Below are 22,869 nucleotides of genomic sequence, written 5' to 3' on the forward strand. Positions count from 1 at the left end.
AGAAGTGCTTATGTATAGATAGAGAAGCGGCTTTGTGTGAGATGCATAATATCGGTGTGATGAGAATGCAAAGAAAAAGGGGATGCAAGATAGACAGACATATGGCATAAGGAGAATGAATGCTGAAAGCAGTGGTAAATGAGTGTATGAGAATGGTTTCTATAAGAAGGAAATGGCTTGGAATACAAGGAAAATAAATTAGGCCCGAAGAAAAGTATGGGATAATGGCAATAATGAGAGGGAGGCCAAGATCAGATGTGAAGAGGTCATAGTGGCAGTTGGAAGGTGGCATGGATAGAGCTGGTTATAGATCCAAAAATATTTTCTATGCCAGGAGTATCAGTAATGAGAAAAACAAAATGGTTTGTCGAATGGTTAGTATAAATGAGTTTATATGGTTGAATGAGGACGAGATCCTGATTGAAATAAACATGGAGAAATATAATTTTGTTGTGTGTGTGTGTGTGTGTGTGTGTGAATAAGAAGGATAAGAACATGGGGGGGGGTTACTCTTGATGAAGGTAAAGGAATTGTGCCTGCATAAGGTGGTTATGCAATCAAGAACAGTAGCAATGATTTTAAGGTATTGTAGTATGAAATGGGACAGGATGAGATATTGCTAAAATTTGGATAGCAATTACTGGCAAATGTATAACCAAATTAGCATGACAAAATAAGAAAAGGGTGATTATTAAGGACAATTTTAATTATGGTAATATAGCATTCCAGTTATTAAAGAAAATGATTATTTGAGAGACAACTATCTTAGGTAGTTTGCAACAGGGGTCATATGAGGATTGAGAGCCCCGGATTTTGACCATTTCAGCAAAGGATGTCATTGTGACAGAAGCTGAACTTTTGGCTCCAAATGGTATTTTATTAATTTATTACTTACTCTTACTATATCTTTTCACTCACAATGATTGTGGATTAATCATGAGATGTTCACCTTGCTGGTGGTCAGTCATGATGACTTCTGTGAGGAAAGCATATGCATGTGGAATTACAAGACCAGTGATTATGGAAGACTCAGGATATAGCTTAGCAGTACTACGGAATGAGAAGTAAATGAAAAGATATAGTAAGAGTAAGTAATAAATTAATAAAATAAAATAAAATAATAAAGTAAATAAGAGTAGTAATAAAGAGGAGTAAGTGAAAGGATGTAGCTTAGCAGTACCATGGAATGAGGAGTAAGTGAAAAGTAAATCAACGCTGCTTGTGCATTTGTCGAGGATTATTTGATAGCAATTCCTGAATGTGTTCCAATGCTAAGAAGGTCAAATAATGTATGTGTAAAATGGATGAATAGTGAGATTAAGCCTGCAAGCTAGAAGAAGGCAATATGTAAGTAGTATTAGAAGGAAGGCAATAATCAGTTATGTAAAAAGAATAAAATGCAGATTAGTATTGGAAGGTGAACTTAATTGGTAAAGAAAGCAATTAATATCTAGAAAAATCCCAAAGAGTTCTTCATGTTGAATGAATTCGACATGAAGAATCATTGATGGAAGTTTTTTTCACTTGGCTATGCTACCAATTATATATTTGGTTTAATCATTTATCCAAGTGTAAACAAACAAAGTTTGCACGTCAAGTATTTTCAGGGCAACTCGTGGCAAAGGTGGGAAAACTTCTCATCACTTGCCTTGATAGCCTAATCCAGAGAATTTTAATAATAAGGTGTGACACCTTTTGGCAACTCCTACATGGAAATATGACTTCTCCATTACTTCCACATTAGTATCACCACCTCTGGATCTGGCTCCCACTGATGAGACCTCAATAAAGGTCGAAACCAGTCTGGGTAGTGACCCTTCCCTTAATGCACTTATAATACCCACAAGGAGATGTGCTTTGCATTATGGAATACTAAGGCAAGTGATGAGAAGTTATACCACCTTTGCCATGAGTTTTCCCAGTCCTGAAAATACTTCAGACACAAACTTTGCTTACACTTGGATAAAAGATTAAACCAAATATATAAATGAAGAATCATTCTTTATTCAACATTAAGAATCATTCTTTATTCAACATTTCATATATAATAAAGAATGATTATTGAAGGATGATATTAATTGATGAAAATGATAGACTAGTAGCCACTCAAGAGGATATCATTGAAGTATTTAATGATCAATTCAAAATATTTTATCTTCCTAAGTGTAAGTGAATTCTCTGTAACAGTCACCATAGGTCTAGCATATCTGCTCTCCAACCAACAGGCTGTGGGCTCAAATTCCACTGGAGGCATGGATTTGTGATTTGTGTTTGTGATTGTTTTTAGGTGAGAGAGATGAATTTTACTGCCCAGCGTGACCCCCCCCCCTCCTCCACACACACATTGAAGGAATGAAGTGGCCTGAAAAGGTACCATGTTTGATCTCTAAAGTGGAGTTTGGGATTCTGTAAAAGTTGATTTAAAATATATAAAAATTAAAAAAAAAAAAAAAACAGAGAAACATCCTTGTCCCACCCACAGAATTAATTTATTATAGATTTACTCTTCATGGAATGGGAGTCACATTAAAAAACAAGCAAACATATATGTTATAAAAGAGTAATAAAAATATTGTATCAGAGAGATGCATATACAGTAGTGTATTTTGATTTTCTAGTCATTTTGATAGATTGCAATATTACAAGTTGATAATTATAATATAAGTATAATATAAGGAACAAGGCAGGTGAAATGGTTGCACTAATTGCGTCTGTTCAACCAAAGATTGTCGGAATAAGTGAGACATGGTTGGATGAAGACGACATCTTGACAGGAAAAGAGATGGAAGGGTATGATATGTTTCGTGAGGATAGAAGGGGTAAAAAGGGAGGGAGAGTGCTATTGATGATAGAGAAAGAGTTATGTCCATACAAGGTAGAGATGCAAGAGGGAAATAGGGCCAGTGGTTTTGAGACAGTATGGTGTGAGATAGAGGTGAATAGAATGAAATATTTGGTGGGATGTTGTTATAGACCTGGTAATGTGGATGGTGGTGATAGTGAAATGCATAGTCAAATTATCAAGCAAATAAGAAAAGGGTGATCATTATGGGTGATTTTAATTATGGCAGTATAGACTGGAATGATGAGATAGCAACTGGAAGTAAAGAAAATGAGTTTCTTGAGTTTTTGAGGGATAACTACCTCAGACAGTATGTAACATGAGGATTAAGGGTTTTGGACACATGAGGATTAAGGGTTTTGGATTTGGTCATATCATCAGAGGATGTAATTATAAATGAGGTGCCAAATCATCCACCAATTGGTAAGAGTGACCATGAGGGATTACCTGGGTGGTTGCCAGCAGTGCGAGGACCCCCTGTGAGAAAAGGGTATATGTTGACCTACAAGGGTGTGTGTGTGAGGGAGGGGGGGATTATGAAGAGCTCAGGAGACAGCTTGCGGGTGTAGCGTTGAATGAGGAGTTAGTTGGAAAAGAGATCAATGCAGCTTGGGATATTTTCAAACACTATCTAGTGGATTCAATGTCTAAATGTATTCCAAGGGCGAGAAAGTTAAATAAGGTAGGTGTGAGATGGATGAATAAAGAGATTAAGCATGCGATACAGAGAAAAAGAGCATTGTGGAGGCAGCATAAGAGAAGTGGAAGTAACCAATTTCATGAGGTCTACAAAGACCAGGCAAGGAGGGTGACTTGGTTGGTGAGAGTAGCTAAAGAGATGTATGAACAGCAGTTAGCTAATGAAGCCAAAAAGAATCCTAAGGAGTTCTTTCGATATGTAGCCAGCAAAAGAAAGAATGATTATGGAAGGATGACATTGATTGAATGGTATAAAGACTGCTGTTGTAGAATATGTGGTGGAGATACTTAATGAGCAGTTCATAAAGATCTTTCCATCTTGTGAATGTGACTTCATGAAGAGATTGAGAGCAGTTGATGATGGGTAGGAGAGACTGACTGTGAGTGAGCAAGAGGTGTTTGGGGGAGTTGAGTAAACTAGATGTAAATAAGGCTGTGGGACTTGATAATATATCACCGTGTATTCTGAAGGAATGTGCCAGAGAGTTGACAACTGCCTTGACATATTTTTTTAATACGAGTCTTGCACTTGTTCCTAAAGAGTGGAAGGAGGGCAAGACTGTGCCACTTCATAAAGGAGGTGATCGAACTCAAGCATCAAACTATAGGCCTATCTCTGTGTCAGGTGTTCTGGTTAAGTTGTTGGAGAAGCTTGTGAGAACTTGCATCCAGAGTTGGGGTGACAACAATGGTATAATCTTTGATGGACAGCATGGATTTGCTAAAGGAAGGTCATGTTTTAGTAATCTACTTACTTATTACAATAAAGTGACTGCCTGCTTCCTTGGACACAGGAGAAGGATACACAGTAATATACTTGGATTTTGCAAAAGCTTTTGATAGAGTTCCTCATGATAAGTTGACAGTCAAACTGGAGCAGATGGGGTTGGATATTAGATTAGTGCATTGGATTGGAGACTGGCTATCTGATAGGTATCAACAAGTTGTGTATGGGGGTGCGATATCCAGGAAAAGGAAAGTCACTAGTGGAGTGCCTCAGGTGTCTGTTTTAGGTCCATTGCTGTTTAACTTGTATATTAATGATATTGGCAAAGATTTGGATGGAGATGTTCAGTTGTTTGCAGATGATGCAAAGTTGGGACGAACCATAAAGAGTAGTGAGGATGTTGTGGGCTTGCAAGAAGACTTGAATAAATTGAGTGTTTGGGCATGGAAATGGGGATGTGAGTTCAATGTTGCAAAATGGAAGGTTTTAAAATTTGGAAAACAAAGATGGGATGCAGAATTTATGCTTGGTGAGAATATATTGTTGGAGGTAGAGGAAATAAGAGATCTGGGGGTGATAGTGGATAAGGATCTAAAATTCAGGTGACACATCGCCAAAATTGTGAAGACAACACAAAGGCTTCTGGGAATGATGTGGAGGACACTGACGTGTAGAAGTTGGGAGATTCTTGTTCCGTTGTATAAGGCTTTGATGAGGCCACACATGGACTATTGTACCCAGATTTGCTCACTGGGTTTTCAGAAGGATGAAGAAATGTTGGAAAGAGTCCAAAGGCGACTGACTAAGGTAGTTTCTGACCTCTGGAATGTTGAGTATGAGGAAAGATTGAGAAGATATAATTTTCAGAGTCTGGTGGACAGGAGGAAGAGGGGAGATATGATAGAGACCTACAAGTTGGTAAGGGGTTATTATAGGATCAATGGTGGAGAAGTTCTACAGAGAATAGTGGGAGATCAGGGGAAACCCAGAGGTCATCCCTGGAAACTGTATAAAGAGGGTGTGAGTAGGGGAGAGAGAGGCAGGTTTTTTTCGTGCAGAGTTGTGAATGATTGGATTGCCTTGCTTGAGAGTGCGGTGTCTGCAAGGAGTTTGAGTGTGTTTAAGACACAGTATGATGAGATGTATGTGTGATAAAAGGACCTCCCAGATGAGTCTTTGACTCCATGAGGTCTTGGGATAATAATAATAATAATAGATTAGTGAGTTGGATAGAAGTTTGGCTGTCTGCTAGGTATCAGCAATTGTTTATTGGGGGAGGTGGGATGGTATTTCAAAAGAGGAAAGCCCCTACATCACCATTAGTGACTTCCCTCTTCTGTTTTGAGCCAATCATGCTTAATCTTGTATATTAGTGATACTGGAAGAAATTAAAATGGGTATATCAATGAGCCATGGAGTGATTTTACACCAGTAATAAATTGAAGCATGGAGGGCTTGTGTCAGGAGTATACAGAGGTGAGAAAGCACCTGCACTTTTCCACAATCAGATACATTGCATGAAACATGTAGCCTGGTTATTGCATGCTATCTTAGACCCAAGCCAGATTCTTCTACCATTTTGAAGTTTTATTCCTTGGATCAAGAAAACAACACATGACATATTTACTCGAGTCTAGCTTACAACTGAAGATGAAAACTATTACATCATCACCCTCTGGCCCTATATGTGCATGTGCAAAACTTTTGACATAACTTTCATAATAATAATAATAATAATAATAATAATAATTTTTTTTTTTTTTTAAACATTTTATTATGTCTCAGTATAAATTACATACCAATAATAATATTTACAATAAGGTTTATACAGAATTTTTGAATTTAGAATATAATAATAATAATAATAATAATAATTTTTTTTTTTTTTTTTTTTTTTTTTTTTTTTTTTTTTTATAAACGACTTATTTATTTTTACAATGAAAATGATAAGGTTTACTATCACACAGAGTATCTGCACACACACAATGAAAAACATATTATCTTTTCTGTACAGTATGAAAATTTGATATACAAAATGCAGAGTACATTTTATAAATATGAATATACATTTTTTTAAACTAGCTAAATATGGATTGGCACCAATGTGCACACAATTCACGATACAATGCAGTAATGCAACATACACAATTCAATAATAATAATAATAATTTTTTTTTTTTTTTACATTTTATTATGTCTTAGTATAAGTTACATACAATAATAATATTTACAGTATTTACAATAAGGATTACACAGAATTTTTTTTTTTTTTTTTTTTTTTTATGTCTCAGATGAATTGCATACATAGTTGCTGTAGTAATTATATGTATATAATATTTATAACGCATTACAAGTGTGTATAACAGATACTTGCAAGTTAGTAATTTTCTTCCTCGAAGCTTAGCAGAGCTTATCTGAGGAAGATAATAGATGACAGAGGGTGGTGGTTTCATGGTTGTGTTCCTATAGTCGTCACAAGCCAGGTGTTGATTTTACTGTTTGTTGGTACATGCTTGAAAGACTTCGACTGCTATTACAGTTTAACTTTTTTTTTTTTTTTTTTTTTTTTTTTTTTTGTGCAAATAGGGTTGGATTTAGACATGGTGTGTTTGTTTCTTTGTGTTCTTGTAGTGATAGTTTTTTGAGAGGGGGGGGTTGTCATAGGTTTGTGTGTGTATGTATGTGTGGTGGGGGAGAGAGAAACAGGAATTGCTCTAATTTTCATTCTCGCTATAATATTTATATAGTGCCTGTTTCAGCTCTCTGTATGTTCTTAGGTTTCTGTTGTCGAACGGCAGTTTGTTTATCATGTCAGGTACGTAGAAGTTTCGGGTGGCTTTGCCGTAGTGATTGTTGTACTTATATGTTATGTAGTTTGTTGACTGTGGTCTTGTTATTTGATATGTTGTTCTGGTTACTCTATATGTTGGGCTGTAGTAGTGTTTTAACATGACTGTGTAGTGGCGTAATTGTTTCACCTTAAATATTTTGTGTTTTGTCCGTGCTTCCTGCATAAGAGTGGGTTGTTCCCAGAATATCAGTTTTATCATCTTATCTTGCAACCATTGTAGCCTGTTAAGTCTGTAGTCTGTGCAGAATGCATATGATGTGATTGCATATCTTAAAATGTTTTCACATAATGCTTTATAGATTAGTATTTTTATGTGGGTTGGAGCAATGTCTTTTAATCTGTATAGTTTGCTTGCTATTATCCTAAGCTTGGTATGTAGGTAGTTTGTATGGCTATTCCAACTTTGATCTGCATCGAAGTGAAGTCCAAGGTAGCGTGTTGTTTTCACCTGTGTGATGGTTGTGATTTTAGGTTCTGCACTTTGTGTATAGGAGGATGAATGTTGTGAGATATTTAGTTTCTATGGGCAGGGTTTGGGGGTTTTTGAATATCATTAGCTTTGTTTTTCCAGGGTTTATATATATGCCGTTTTCGGTTAACCAGTTAGTGATTTGATTGATGTCATGTTGCATATTTTTGTAAGCGATTTTTGCAGTGTTGTGAATGGATACTATGGCAGTGTCGTCTGCATACTGGAAGATTTTACTTTTTAGGGGGAGCTGGCTTATGTCGTGTGTGTATATGTTAAATAGAATGGGAGATAGGACAGCTCCTTGCGATACTCCACAGGTTACATGTACCTCTTTGCTGTGTGCTGATCCTATACGTGTGATGTGCTTTCTGTTTTTCGTGTATGCTTTAAACCACTGGAGTAGACGACCTCCAATTCCGATATGGGTAAGTTTCATTAACAAGGTTTTATGTGTTAGTGTGTCAAATGCTTTTGTTAGGTCAATGAATACCACTAATATTATTCTGTTTTTATCCAATGCAGCGTTTATTAGATCTGTGAAATCTTCCAGGAGTGTTGCTGTTCCTTTATTTTTTTGAAAGCCATATTGTGTTTTGGGTATGATTTGAAATTTTTCAACGTATGTGGAGAGTTTCTGATGTACAATGCGCTCCATGATTTGGTTGATTACAGGCAGCGTGGCGATAGGTCTGTAATTACTTATTATGTTTCTTTTTCCCTGTTTGTGTATGGGTGTGATTAATGCAGTCTTCAGTGTTTCAGGTATGTGTCCCGTTTCGAAGATTTTATTTAACAGTTTTTGTATAACTGGAAGTAGGTCGGTTGAGTGTTTCTTGATGTCTTTTGGTCTGATTCCGTCTATCACCGGTCCTTTGTTAGGATTAATTTGTTGAATTGCCAGTGATAGTTCTTCTTTTGTTACTGTGGGGAACCACATTGACTGGGTTGCTCGTGGACCTAGTGGAGAATGTTCGTATGTGTGAGGAAAGGTTGTTTCTTGTAGCTTTTGGACAGAGTTCACGAAGTGCTGATTAAAGTTGTTTGCCAACTGTTTGAGGGATTTGGGGTCGCAGGCAAAGCTGTGTTTTATTGTTTCTGTGGCAGTTGTTCTGTGTATATTGTCCAGCATTTCATTAATCAGGTGCCAGGTTTCCTTTATGTCATTCTGTGCTGTTGTTAATTTGTTGCTGTAATAGTTTCTTTTTGCCGTTCGAATCTGGGTTGTTAGGAGATTCCGTTTTCTTTTGTATTCAGCTTTTAAAGCGATATTGTTCGGTGACTTCTTAAGTTGTTTCCATAAGGCATCTTTTCTTTGTATGTCTGTTAGTATGTTGTCTGTTATCCATGGATTTTGTTTCGTTTGGGGGCGTATTTTTATTTTTGTTAATGCTTTGTTGTATATTTTGTTAAATGCAAGTTTAAGATTATTATATACAGCTTTAGAAGAGTCTAAAGATGCTATCTGCATCCAGTCTGTTTTTCTGATTTCATCGTTCACTATTGCTTCGTTTACAATGCTATGATACTGTTTTGTAGTCTCAGTGATTTTTATGGGTTCTGGTTCATTGTGTAACTGCAATGCTGTGAAATAATGGTCTGCTAGTTTGCATGTTATGACGGCTGCTGTGTGGCTGTTTGGAGGGGCCCTTATATTTATATGATCAATGCAGGTTGAGGTTGTTGTGTTTCCGACTATCTCTTCTCGTGTATACGACTGTATGGATGGGGTTATGTTATATGCCGATAATAGGTCTAGGTATTGTTCTGTGTTGTTATTTATGTTCCTAATGTTTATATTAATGTCTCCTATTATTATCAAGTATTTTGAGGTGCCTACTTTCGTGGCTGAAAGCCATCTGTTTAGTTCTTCTAGGAATTTTATGGTGCTTAAGTTGGGTGGTCTGTATATTGCGTTTAATATCAGGGAGTTTTCTTGTTTGATGTTTTTAATTTCAATGCGTATGTTTTCTGCGTATTCTAATTTATAGTTTATTTCTGTTACTTCTAGTTTATGTTTGGTAAATATTATTATACCACCGCCTCGTTTTGTTTGTCTGCAGTGTTTGTGTTGTTGGAAGTGTGGCATTTGGTAGGAGGATGCCTCTTCGTTTGTCGTAGATACTTCAGTCAGTATTAAAATGTCTATTTCATCTATATCTTCCTTCAGATAAGCTTGCAGGGTCAGCCAGTATTTTTGAATGCTTCTGATGTTGATGTGGAGAATAGATAGTTCTTTTTTGGGGATTGTCAGTTGTTTCCATTCTGATATTGATTTCAGAATGTGGCAATTATCATGTGCCGGGGTGATTACGTCTGCTTGATGGTGTGCATTCATGTTGGTTGGGGTGCTGGTCCTTCTTTACGAGTTGTCAATATTCCTTTCAATGTGACAGCCTGTTGAGGTCATCTACGGATTTTATTTCGATTGGTTTTGAGTCTTGTGTCTTTCTAAGGAATATTTTGCTGTCTCTTATCCATATAAACTGGTAATTGTTTTCTGTTTTTACTTTCCTTGCTTGGTAGAATATTTTCTGATAGTGTGGAGTAAGGTATTCAGACAAGTATATTGGGGTGTTGTCGTGGTCTCCTTTCAGATCCTTTACTACTGGATTTTTAATCCTGCTAGCTTTTATAAGTGTAGTTTTTGTTAGGCTGTTGGTGAGTCGCACTACGATGGGAGAAGGACGGGTATTATTTTCTCTTTTCCTTTTTTGTGGTAACCGATGCACTGACTGGATGTCTCTTGGTTCAATAGGGGAGCCGATTTTTTGGCTTAGTTGTATTACAGTGTCTCTTAGAGGTTCCGTAGCTATTTCTGGGAGACCATTTATGAGGAGGTCATTTTTGTGCTGCTGTTGGTTTGAGAGCTCGTACTGTTGCTTTAGAGAGTTTAGTTCTTGCCGTAGGTCCGTTGTCTCTTTAATTAAATTATGCTGTCTTTCAGTTAGCTCTTTGACGCAGTTTTTAATTTCTCTAACGGTCTGTAACATATCTTCAATCGAGTTATTATTAAATTTAATAAATGCCTCGTATTGGTTAAATTTTTCTGTAATTTGTGCGGTATGTTTTAGAGAGTTTAGTTCTTGCCGTAGGTCCGTTGTCTCTTTAATTAAATTATGCTGTCTTTCAGTTAGCTCTTTGACGCAGTTTTTAATTTCTCTAACGGTCTGTAACATATCTTCAATCGAGTTATTATTAAATTTAATAAATGCCTCGTATTGGTTAAATTTTTCTGTAATTTGTGCGGTATGTTTTTTAAATAGTTCTCCAACAAAATCGATTAAACAGTCTTTTAGGTTTTGTAATCTATTTTCGAGTAATGCATTTAAAGATGGCTCACCTGGGTTTCCGTTGTTGTTTTCTTTGTTTTTAATTCCCTCTGTTGTTGATAGCTGTTTACTGCCTGCGGTTGTTTTCTGCGTTGGCTGTTTTCCACCTGTGGTCGAAGGCGACGTTCCTTTGTTATCTCTGCAATGGGGACACTTCCACTCGTCACGATTCTTGTTTGATTTTTGCTGCCAAGTAGTCTCGGACAATCCTGAACATAAAAAATGCATGTTTCTTTGGCAGTTCCTACATGTTACGTGGTTTTCTTCCCCCGTTAGGTCTTCTTGGCATTTGTAGCAGTCCGTATTTCTTGTTTGACGATCTTGCTGTATTTTCTAATATGGCATCTTCCTTTGTTCTCTTCTCGCGTAGTTGACCAACGTATACTTCGAACTTTGAATACTTATATTTTACTTATTACTTAACAGTTACTTACACTTTTTACATCTATATGTTCGTCTTGAAGAACGTAGTTCACTGATGTACTTTAAATTTTAATTTGCAAGAAAAGATCTACTTTGCAACTTAAAATATGGGAGCATCGAAATAGCGTGCTTGCGACTGCTTGCTGCTAAAGCGCCCTCTAATATAATAATAATAATAATAATAATAATAACATACTATGTAAAGGCATCTGTTTTACTTTTTAGACATATGATCAAAATAAACAATACAGTCATCCCTCAACTTATGTCAGGGTTCCATTCCACCTACCAGGACGTAAGTCGGTCAGATGTAAGTCGATACATTAAATCAACAGAGTTATAGGGTTAGGGACTTAACCATAATAAGTATACCGTCATTTTCATTTTTAAATGTTATAAAACTGTACTGTGCATTACTGCCACTATAAAACAGGACAATAATCACTCAAATCTTCCTCCACAATCACAGCTTCATTATCTTCCCTATGTGAAGGACCAAGTTATGGCTCTTCTGGTGTAAGCTTTGTTTTTTCGATGAACATGTCCAATGTGCTTTGCTTATTGCTCTTCTTCTTTTCATCATAAATTTGCTTATAGCAAGCAAATGCATCATGTACTTTCCTTTCTACTAATAAGTAGCTTTCAACATTGGGGTCCATGTCTTCAGCCATTTTGAGAACATCACTAACTGCAGAGGACAAGACCATTCACTGTGAATTGTTTAACTACCTCTTCTTGTTTCTCTTTTCCATCTTCCTTTTCTCATTCTTCTTCTTCTTGTTTTGCAACATGTTGTTCCTCCAGTATATGACCAATTCTTCATTGATCAACTTTTCAGGGGCACTTTCTATGAGTTGAATTATGTCGTGATCATTCACTTCAAAATTCAGATTGTTTGCTAGGCCCACTATTTCTTTATTCAATTTACAAAGGTCTTCATGTTTTTCAAAACTTCCAAAATATTGAATGCTTTCCAGAATTGCATGAGAGTCTGATCATTTCCTTCAGTGGCAGAAATGGTTTGCATAAAAGTTCTCCATAGATAATAAGCCTTAAACACTATAAGAACTCCCTGATCCATTGGTTGGATTAATGAAGTAGTGTTTGGAGGGAGAAAACATGACCTCGATCTTGGGGTGAAGATCACCGATATAAGATGGATGACCTGGAGCATTATCTAGAATTAATACAATTTTAAATTCTACATTTTCTTTCACACAATAGCTTTCCATTTCACTCTCATAACAGTTGATTAAGGCATCGTCAAACAAATTTTTGAGTCATCCATGACTTCTTATTTCTCCAAATAATGAACTGGAAGAGTATGCTTCCTAATGTTTTTGAAGAGTCGTGGATTCTCACTGTGCCATATTACAAACGGTTTCAGTTTATATCCAGCCAATTACTCCCTAACAGAATCGTAATACAGTCGTTAACAGCTTCGAAACCAGGCATAGATTTTAGCTTTTTGTGGATGAATGTCTGCTCAGGCATCTTCTTCCAAAACAAGAAGCCATATTAAATATTTGCTGTGGCAAATAATTTTCCTCTAATAATTTTATCCAATTTTTCCACAAACTCCTTGGCAGCCTTCTCATCAACACTTGAAGATTCACCATACATTTTTACATTATTATTATTATTATTGTTATTCAGGCCTCCATGGAGTCAAAAGACTCATCGTGGGAGGTCCTGCGAGGGAGCTTATGCAGCACAGAACACTGTTTGAATTCTTGAACCATCTGGAAGAAGTGTTGAATTCATAGTGTTAATTGGGTTCTGCTTTCTCCTTCAACATGTTCAAGAGACTTAGTACCTTAGCAGTTATGGTCATAATGCTAAGGGGGGGATATGCGCTTTTGGTTCAGGTCCTCTATCCATGATGCAAGTAGCTTTTCCAATTCACTGATAGGACCTTGTCGTTGCTTCGTCACTATCATTGATTTAATGGAAGCAGATCCTTTCACATCCTCGACAATTTTATCCTTATTTTTAAAAATGGTCATCACTGTAGAATGAGACCATCCAACGTCATGTGTGATTACTTTGACAGCCAGCTTCATGTTGCTTTATAACTGGTAACTTCATTTCAAGATCAATTGCTCACCTCTTTTTCTGTGATTCTTCACTAGGTTTTTTGACTGGGTGTGTAGGGGCCATGTTGCACAAAAATCGCAAAATATTTAATGATAAATACACAAATAACCTATTTCTCAAACACAAAATCAACAGAGGAACTGTTGAAAACACTTGCTGACTGCCGAGGGAGATTGCTGCTGAATGCATTGTTGTTGTTGTCACTGCGCATGATGCATTGTTGCTAAATAGAAACTTTTTATTTTACGCTTCCATCTTGTTTGAAAATATAATAGAAAATGTTATTTATTCCCTAATGGTATCTTCGAGAGGACATAACTCGAACGAACGCAAGTTGAGGGATGACTGTATTATAAATCTATCATTATTTCAATGCTAAATAATTGAATTTGAAACTATTGTTCTTATCAGAGAACCAGCACTACAGAACAGCTGCCAGGCCAGTGAAACTTTGATCTAAAGTGCTAATAAAAGGCATGCATATGGATAGTTTGGCAGAGTTTGTAACTTTTTAGTAGTGAAATACTAATGCAACTTTAATCCTTTGAAACTTTAATCTCATAAGCACTCTAGTCAATTTTAAAAATTATTTAATATCAAATTCAATTATTTGACTATGAAATAATGATGGATTTATAATATTCTTTATTTCTATAATTTTACCACAGTAAATATTACCACAGCCAGCCTGGTTGGCCGAAAGTGGTTAACATATCCACTGTCCAAAATACTAGTGGTAATGGTCGGTAGATGGCATTGGGGTAGTTGCAGTTCATTGTATTTGGTGGATTAAGTGGTGTAGACAGAAAGTTGTAAAGTAGGTGCCCTCCCTCGATGAGTCTTTGAACTCCCTGGAGGTGTTATGTAATAATAATAATAATAATAACAATAATTTTTTTTTTAAATAGTAATACTTTATTTTTGTCTCTGATAAATTGCATACATATGATATAGAATTTAAGCAATGATACTACATTTTCTTTCATGTGATTCAAGAGCAATTTCTAATTATAATTTGCATAATGTGCAATGCTATAATAGAATAATTCTTGTGTTATTAGTTACAATTATAATATCACCATAATTTACATGTACTGTTGTTAAAGTTAACATTGCAATGTAAAACTGTAACATTGCATGTTAAATTTAAAGTTTTTTTTTTTTTTTTTTTTTTCAAAGTTTGACAAAATATGATCATATACATACATACATACATAATATGATCATTCATGGGAATAATATATTAATATGTTTAATTTCAATAATTTTTTTTGTGAACTGTAATAACATTTTGTTTATCATAATACAGTGTATTTGCATATATACAATAAATAGTACTATTACAATTTCTGTTTCTGTACAAAATGTAGAGTACAGTTTTTTTATTTATTTTTTTCTATACAGCCTATATACATATACACAATTTATAATGATAATAATAAAATAATAATTGTTTCTTCTGTTTCTTTAGGAGGCTTTTCTGATTTCTTCCTCAAAGCTTTGCAAAGCTTATCTGAGGAAGATAATAGATGGCGGTGGTTTCGTGGCTATGTTTCTATACCGGTCGTAAGCCAGATATTGATTTTACTGTTTGTTGGTACATGCTTGGGATACTTCAACTGCTATTACTCAGCTTTACTTTTATTTGCAAGTAGGGTTGGATTTGGACACAATGAGTGTTTGTTTGTGTCCTTGTAGTGGTGTTTTTTGAGAGGGGTTTGTCATAGGTTGTGTGTGTGTGTGTGTGTGTGTGTAAGGGTGGGTGGGTGTGTAACAGGAAATTCTCACTATAATATTTATATAGCGCCTTTTCAGCTCTCTGTATGTCCCTAGGTTTCTGTTGTCAAACGGCAGTTTGTTTATCATGTCAGGAATATAGAAGTTTCGGGTGGCTTTGCGATAGTGATTGTTGTACTTATGTGTTATGTAATTTGTTGACTTTTTGTCTTGTTATCTGATATGTTGTTCTGGTTACTCTATACGTTGGGCTGTAGTAATGTTTTAACATGACTGTGTAGTGGCATAAGTGCTTCACCTTAAATATTTCGTGTTCTGTCTGTGCTGCCTGCATAATTGTGGGTTGTTCCCAGAATATCAGTTTTACCATTTTATCTTGCAACCATTGTAACCTGTTAAGTCTGTAGTCTGCACTGAATGCATATGATGTGATTGCGTATCTTAAAATGTTTTCACATAATGCTTTATAGATTAGTATTTTTATGTGTGTCGGGGCAACATCTTTTAATCAGTATAGTTTGTTTGCTGTTATCCTAAGCTTGGTGTGTAGGTAGTTTATATGGCTATTCCAACTTTGATTAGCATCGAAGTGAAGTCCAAGATAGCGTGTTGTTTTCTCTTGTGTGATGGTTGTAGTTTTAGGTTCAGCGCTTTGTGTATAGGAGGATGAATGTCGGATAGTGAGGTATTTAGCTTCTATGGGCAGGGTTTGGGGGTTTTTGAATATCATTAGCTTTTTCCAGGGTTTATATATATGCTGTTTTCGGTTAACCAGTTAGTGATTTGATTGATGTTGTGTTGCATATTTGTGTAAGCGATATTTGCGTTGTTGTGAATGGATGCTATCGCCGTGTCATCTGCATACTGGAAGATTTTACTTTTCAGGGGAAGATGGCTTATATCATGTGTGTATATGTTAAATAGACTGGGAGATAGGACAGCTCCTTGTGGTACTCCACAGGTTACCATACCTCTTTGCTGTACGCTGATCCTATACGTGTAATGTGCTTCCTGTTTTTCATGTATGCTTTAAACCACTGGAGTAGACGGCCTCTGATTCCGATATGTGTTAGTTTCTTCATAATGGAAGTTATAGTTGGTCTTTTTTTTTTTAAGATTAACACATACTATTTGGATTACAAGACCATAGATTTTTTTAATATACATTGTTTCACTAGTCGATGTTTTTGTATATGTGTGTATTAAAACCTATGGTCTTGTAATCCAAATAGTATGTGTTAATGTGTTAGTTTCATTAACAGGGTGTGTGTGTTAGTGTGTCAAATGCTTTTGTTAGGTCAATGAAAACGACTAATGTTATTCTGTTTTTATCCAGTGCAGCGTTTATTAGGTCTGTGAAATCTTCCAGGAAATGTTGCTATTCTTTTATTGTTTTGAAAGCAATAGTGTTTTAGGTATGATTTGAAATTTTTCAACATATGTGGAGAGTTTGCATTCTCTGGATTTAGCATTCTCTGGATTTAGTAAAAAATAAACTTTCAACATCTTTCTCTAAATCCAGGGTAATTTAATAAAAAGGTGGCACACTGTTTGGCAACTCCTATAGGTAGAGATGACCTTGCTAATGCTTCTGTCTGGTATCTCCACTTGGGCCTGGCTCCCACTGAAGAGACCTCAATAAAGGTCCAAACTAGTCTGGGTAGTGGCCCTTCCCTTAATGCATAACATCATACATATCCGCAAGGAGATATGTTTCGCATTATGGGAGATACTGAGATAGGAGTGATGTTAGCTTGCTCCACCTTTTCAATGAGTTTCCCGGTGTTGTACCACCTTACCTCAGTCCTGAAGATACTTTCAAGCTCAAACTTTGTTTGCTCACACTTGTAAAAAGGATTAAACTAAATTTGTTATAGTGGTATAGTTGTTAGCGTAGCTGCCCTCCAAACAGTTGACCCAGGTTCGATTCTCGGCCATTGCATTATTTTGCTTTCCTGGTTGGCCGAGTGGTTAGCATATCCGTTCTCCAGCCAAAAGGCTGCGGGTGCGAATCCTGCCATGGGCATGGATGTTTGTGATGTCTGTGAAAATACTAGTGGTGGTTGTGGTCAGTAGATGGCATTGGTGTAGATGATGTGGTTAGCTGTAGTTGGTGGAGACAGAGTTGTAGAGTAGTGCCCTCCCTCAATGAGTCTTTGACTCCTTGGAGTTGTCACATAATAATAATAATAATAATAAATTGAAGCCTTCTAGGCTCTTCAACTGACATATATGCTTTTATTAAAGTAACTTCATACTTTAAGTTTCAGTTAGTCTATGTTTTGATAATTGCATTTCATTTCATATTGCAGTGAGCTATTTTCTCTGAATTTGCTTTTTTGATGACTATCAATTACACTTAATGGTCTTTTATTGATTTGTGGTATTGTCTTGAAGAACTGCTTTTTCCATTGTTGTTTAGTGAATTTTATTTTGAAAATTTGCTTTTTATACAAACTGTCTTTTGGTGAGCTTTTATTTATTGAATTTTCTACACATGCATTTATGGATGCAAACAAGAGTATAATGTTTACTTATAATGTTGTATAATTATAAGATTATAATATTTTTAGACTTCTACACTTAATAAAATACTACAATAATTGTTGGACTATTTTTTAGCAAATCTCCTTCATGTTTGGGAATTTCAACAGATGAGAAGAAATTAGTTGTAAAAGCTCTGCAGTATTGTGGTCAAGATGTGCAGTATGTCATCAAACTTTTAAATGATATCCGTAAAAAAGGTATCATTCATCAAAACCTAGCAACATTTTATGTAAGTAAGATCAATTTAATTTTTATCATTATTAAGTATTTATTAAAAAATGCATCTTCATCCAATAACTTTAACCTGTTCATGAATGTATGCACATATACATATTTCATAAGTGGGCTCATCAGAGTACCTATATACATATATTTCTGGGTGGGTGGGTGTTGCACATCCATATACAGGGTGTCCCAAAATTCACGCAAGAAGTAATTTTGATAGAAAACACAGGTTTTAATTAAAAATTGTAATTTCTTATTGATTCATAAAGTATACAGTATAGGGTTATGCATGGAATAGCATATTGGATAAATGGCCTCCACGGCTTTGCTGGCACATGCGCACTCTTTTGTCAAAATTTTCCATGACCGTTTTGCATAAATGTGGCTGAATTTCGTTGATACAGCACTCAATTTCCTCTTTCAAGGCATGGGCGGTCGTGGGCTTGTTGGCATAAACCTTAGAATTCAAAAAACTCCAAAGAAAAAAGTCCAACGGCGTTAAGTCACATGATCTGGGCGGCCAATTCTGATCACCAAAACGGGAAATTACACGACCAGGAAATGACTCATGCAGTGATTGAATTGTTTCTCGGGCTGTATGGCATGTGGCACCGTCTTGTTGAAACCACATGTTGTCCACATCCATATCTTGCAATTTAGGCACAAAAAACTGGATTATCATGTCGCGATAGCGAGCACCATTAACTGTTATTGCCTTACCAGCTGCATTTTCGAAGAAGAATGGACCGATGATGCCTCCAGCCCAAAATCCACACCAAACAGTGACACGTTGTGGATGCATTAGTTTCTCAACAATCACTCGTGGATTTTCTGAACCCCATATGCAACAATTTTGTCGATTAACGAAGCCATCAAGATGAAAATGAGCCTCATCGCTGAAGATGATTTTGTTCAAAAAATAAGCATCCACTTGTTGTCGTTCCACAATCCATTCAACGAACTCTCTTTCATGTATTGCTCCATTTTTAATAACCCTGAACTGTCAGCTGTCACGCTGTCTTTTTTTTCTCGTTGGCAACACTTTACTGCACAAATGGCGCTAAATTTAAATCTTGCGTGAATTTTGGGACACCCTGTATATATAAAGTGCATGGGAAGAAATCTGCCAAACTTTGAAGGTTAATTCCTTGAGTGATTTTAAGCACGAGTATGGTTCCAGACTAGGGAGATGTAATCATTTCCTTCAGCTTTTGGCCTCTGATAACTTCAGCACTCTCTGATTGTGTACATAACAAAGTCTAGTTCTTATAAGCATTTTCAGAGTTGATAAACAGTATTCCATTGTGTGTTTATTTGGATGACCGCATTATTATTATTATTATTATTATTATTATTAAAACAAGACCTCATGAAGTCAAAGACTCATCTAGGAGGTCCTTTTATCTCACACACATCTCATCATACCGGGTCTTAAACACATTCAAACTCCTTGCAGACACCACATTCTCAGGCAAGGCATTCCAATCATTCACAACTCTGCACGAAAAAAACCTGCCTCTCACTCCCCTACTCACACCCTCTTTATACAGTTTCCAGGTATGACCTCTGGTTCTCCCCTGATCTCCCACTATTCTCTGTAGAACTTCTCCACCATTGATCCTATAACAACCCCTTACCAACTTGTAGGTCTCTATCATATCTCCCCTCTTCCTTCTCTCCACTAGACTCTGCAAATTACATCTTTTCAATCTTTCCTCATACTCGACATTCCAGAGGTCAGAAACTACCTTAGTCAGTCGCCTTTGCACCCTTTCCAACATCTCTTCATCCTTCTGAAAACCAGGTGACCAAATCTGGGCACAATAGTCCATGTGTGGCCTAATCAAAGCCTTATACAATGGAACAAGAATCTCCCTACTTCTACACGTCAGTGTCTTCCTCATCATTCCCAGAAGTCTTTGTGTTGTCTTCACAATTTTGGCGATGTGTCCCCTAAATTTTAGATCCTTATCCACTATCACTCCCAGATCTCTTATTTCCTCTACTTCCAACAATAAATTCTCACCAAGCATAAATTCTGCATCCCATCTTTGTTTTCCAAATTTTAAAACCTTACATTTTGCAACATTGAACTCGCATCCCCATTTGCTTGCCCAATCACTCAATTTATTCAAGTCTTCTTGCAAGGCCACAACATCTTCACTACTCTTTATGGTTCGTCCCAACTTTGCATCATCTGCAAACAACTGAATATCTCCATCCAAATCTTTGCCAATATCATTAATATACAAGTTAAATAGTAATGGCCCTAAAACAGATCCCTGAGGCACTCCACTAGTGACTTTCCTTTTCCTGGATATTGCACCCCCATACACAACTTGTTGATACCTATCAGATAGCCAGTCTCCAATCCAATGCACTAATCTAATATCCAACCCCATCTGCTCTAGTTTGACTGTCAACTTATCATGAGGTACTCTATCAAAAGCTTTTGCAAAATCCAAGTATATTACTGTGTATCCTTCTCCTCTGTCAAAGGAAGCAGTCACTTTATTGTAATAAGTAAGTAGATTACTAAAACACGACCTCCCTTTAGCAAATCCATGCTGTCCATCAAAGATTATACCATTGTTGTCAACCCAACTCTGGATCCTAGTTCTCACAAGCTTCTCCAACAACTTAACCACAACACCTGACACACAGATAGGCCTATAGTTTGATGCTTGAGTTCGATCACCTCCTTTATGAAGTGGCACAATCTTGCCCTCCTTCCACTCTTTAGGGACTTGACCAAGTGCAAGACTCATATTAAAAAAATATGTCAAGGCAGGTGTCAACACTCTGGCACATTCCTTCAGAATACGCGGTGATATATTATCAAGTCCCACAGCCTTATTTACATCTAGTTTACTCAACTCCCCAAACACCTCTTGCTCACTTACAGTCAGTCTCTCCTCCCCATCATCAACTGCTCTTAATCTCTCCATGAAGTCACATTCACAAGATTGAAAGATCTTTATGAACTGCTCATTAAGTATCTCCACCACACATTCTGCAACAGCTGTCTTTATACCATTTCCTCCAATCCATGTCATCCTTCCATAATCATTCTTTCTTTTGCTGGCTACATATCGAAAGAACTCCCTAGGATTCTTTTTAGCTTCATTAGCTAACTGCTGTTCATACCTCTCTTTAGGTACTCTCACCAACCAAGTCACTCTCCTTGCCTGGTCTTTGTAGAACTCATGAAATTGGTTACTTCCACTTCTCTTATGCTGCCTCCACAATGCCCTTTTTCTCTGTATTGCATGCTTAATCTCTCCATTCATCCATCTCACACCTAACTTATTTAACCTTCTCACCCGTGGTATACATTTAGACATTGCATCCACTAAATATTTTTTGAAAATTCCCCAAGCTGCATTGATCTCTTTTCCAGCTAACTCCTCATTCCATGCTACACCTGCAAGCTGTCTCCTGAGCTCTTCATAATCACCCCCCTTGTAGTTCCACATATACCCTTTTTTCACAGGGGTCCTTGCACTGCTGGCAACCACCCAAGTAATCACCTCATGGTCACTTTCACCAATTGGTGGATGATTTGATACCTCATTGATAATTACATCCTCCGATGAGATGACCAAATCCAAGACCCTTAATCCTCTTGTGCCCTCTGTTACATACTGTCTGAGGTAGTTATCCCTCAAAAACTCAAGAAACTCATTTTCTTTACTTCCAGTTGCTATCTCTTCATTCCAGTCTATATTGCCATAATTAAAATCACGCATAATGATCACCCTTTTCTTATTTGCTTGGCTTATTTGACTATACATTTCACTATCACCACCATCCACATTACCAGGTCTATAACAACATCCCACCAAGTATTTGATTCTATTCACCTCTATCTCACACCATACTGCCTCAAAACCACTGGCCCCATTTCCCTCTTGCATCTCTACCTTGTATGGACATAACTCTTTCTCTATCATCAATAGCACTCCCCCTCCCTTTTTACCCCTTCTATCCTCACGAAACACATCATGCCTTTCCATCTCTATTCCTGTCAGGATGTCATCCTCATCTAACCATGTCTCACTTATTCCGACAATCTCTGGGTGCACAGACGCAATTAGTGCAACCGTTTCATCCACCTTGTTTCTTATACTTCTAGCATTGGTATACAAACACAACAACTCATTTCTGGATCTACAGCTAGTTCCACTGATACCACTCACTCGATGTGATCTCTCCATGCTAGACTGGGGCCATTTCCCTTTCTGCTTCTTCATTTTAGAACCCTTTGCAATTCCATCTGTTTCCTTTTGATCCCTGATCATCCCATTACTTTCCTGCCTACACATTCTCTCACCTCCTCTTGGAGCATCCACCTTTCTCAAGCTGTGTATCCCTGTCCACCCTGAGCCTCGCCGTTTCCCTGCTCCTCTTGCACACCCATTCTCTCATTTTCTATACTCATACCACTCACTTCCACATTCATTTCCACTCCTTCAATCTCTCCTGTCTTACTCTCCTGCTCTTCCACATCACTCCCCTCTCGATCTGATTCATTCTCTCTATTCACTTCTCTACCTTCCAGCAGCAGTCTCTCCAAGCGACTCACACCATAACCACTCAAATGCAGTCCATCGCTCCCATACAGCTCACTTCGTCCCTCAAACTCATTCCACACATTAACAAACTGTACTCCCATCTCCTCACACATTTCAGCCAGAATATCATTCATAATCCTTGCTCTCCGCTTCATTTCACCACAATCATACCTAGGCAACACACTGACCACCCTTCCTGTCACACTATTCTCCTTTATCTTTCCAAGCAGTCTCCTGACATTCATTTTGACATGCTCTTTGTTCTCTCTCAAATCATTCGTACCAATTAATACAATTAACTCTTTTGCTCGTTCCCGCCTCATATTCAATGCCTCAATCACTCTAC

General features: G+C 36.9%; 1 protein-coding gene across 1 annotated transcript in view; it reads left to right on the plus strand.

Annotated features, from left to right (window-relative positions):
- LOC150105829 (serine/threonine-protein kinase/endoribonuclease IRE2-like) overlaps window positions 1–22,869 on the plus strand; it is a 185,405-nt gene that overhangs the window by 26,353 nt on the left and 136,183 nt on the right. Inside the window, exon 2 of the mRNA XM_090394573.1 lies at window positions 17,800–17,953. Within this exon, the coding sequence (XP_090250699.1) occupies window positions 17,800–17,953 (154 nt within the window). The remainder of the gene's footprint in view (window positions 1–17,799; window positions 17,954–22,869) is intronic.

This window comes from Typopeltis vanoorti, chromosome 6, assembly GCF_054136105.1.
Source record: "Typopeltis vanoorti isolate ZY-2024b chromosome 6, IOZ_Tvanoo_1.0, whole genome shotgun sequence".
Lineage (NCBI taxonomy): Eukaryota > Metazoa > Arthropoda > Arachnida > Uropygi > Thelyphonidae > Typopeltis > Typopeltis vanoorti.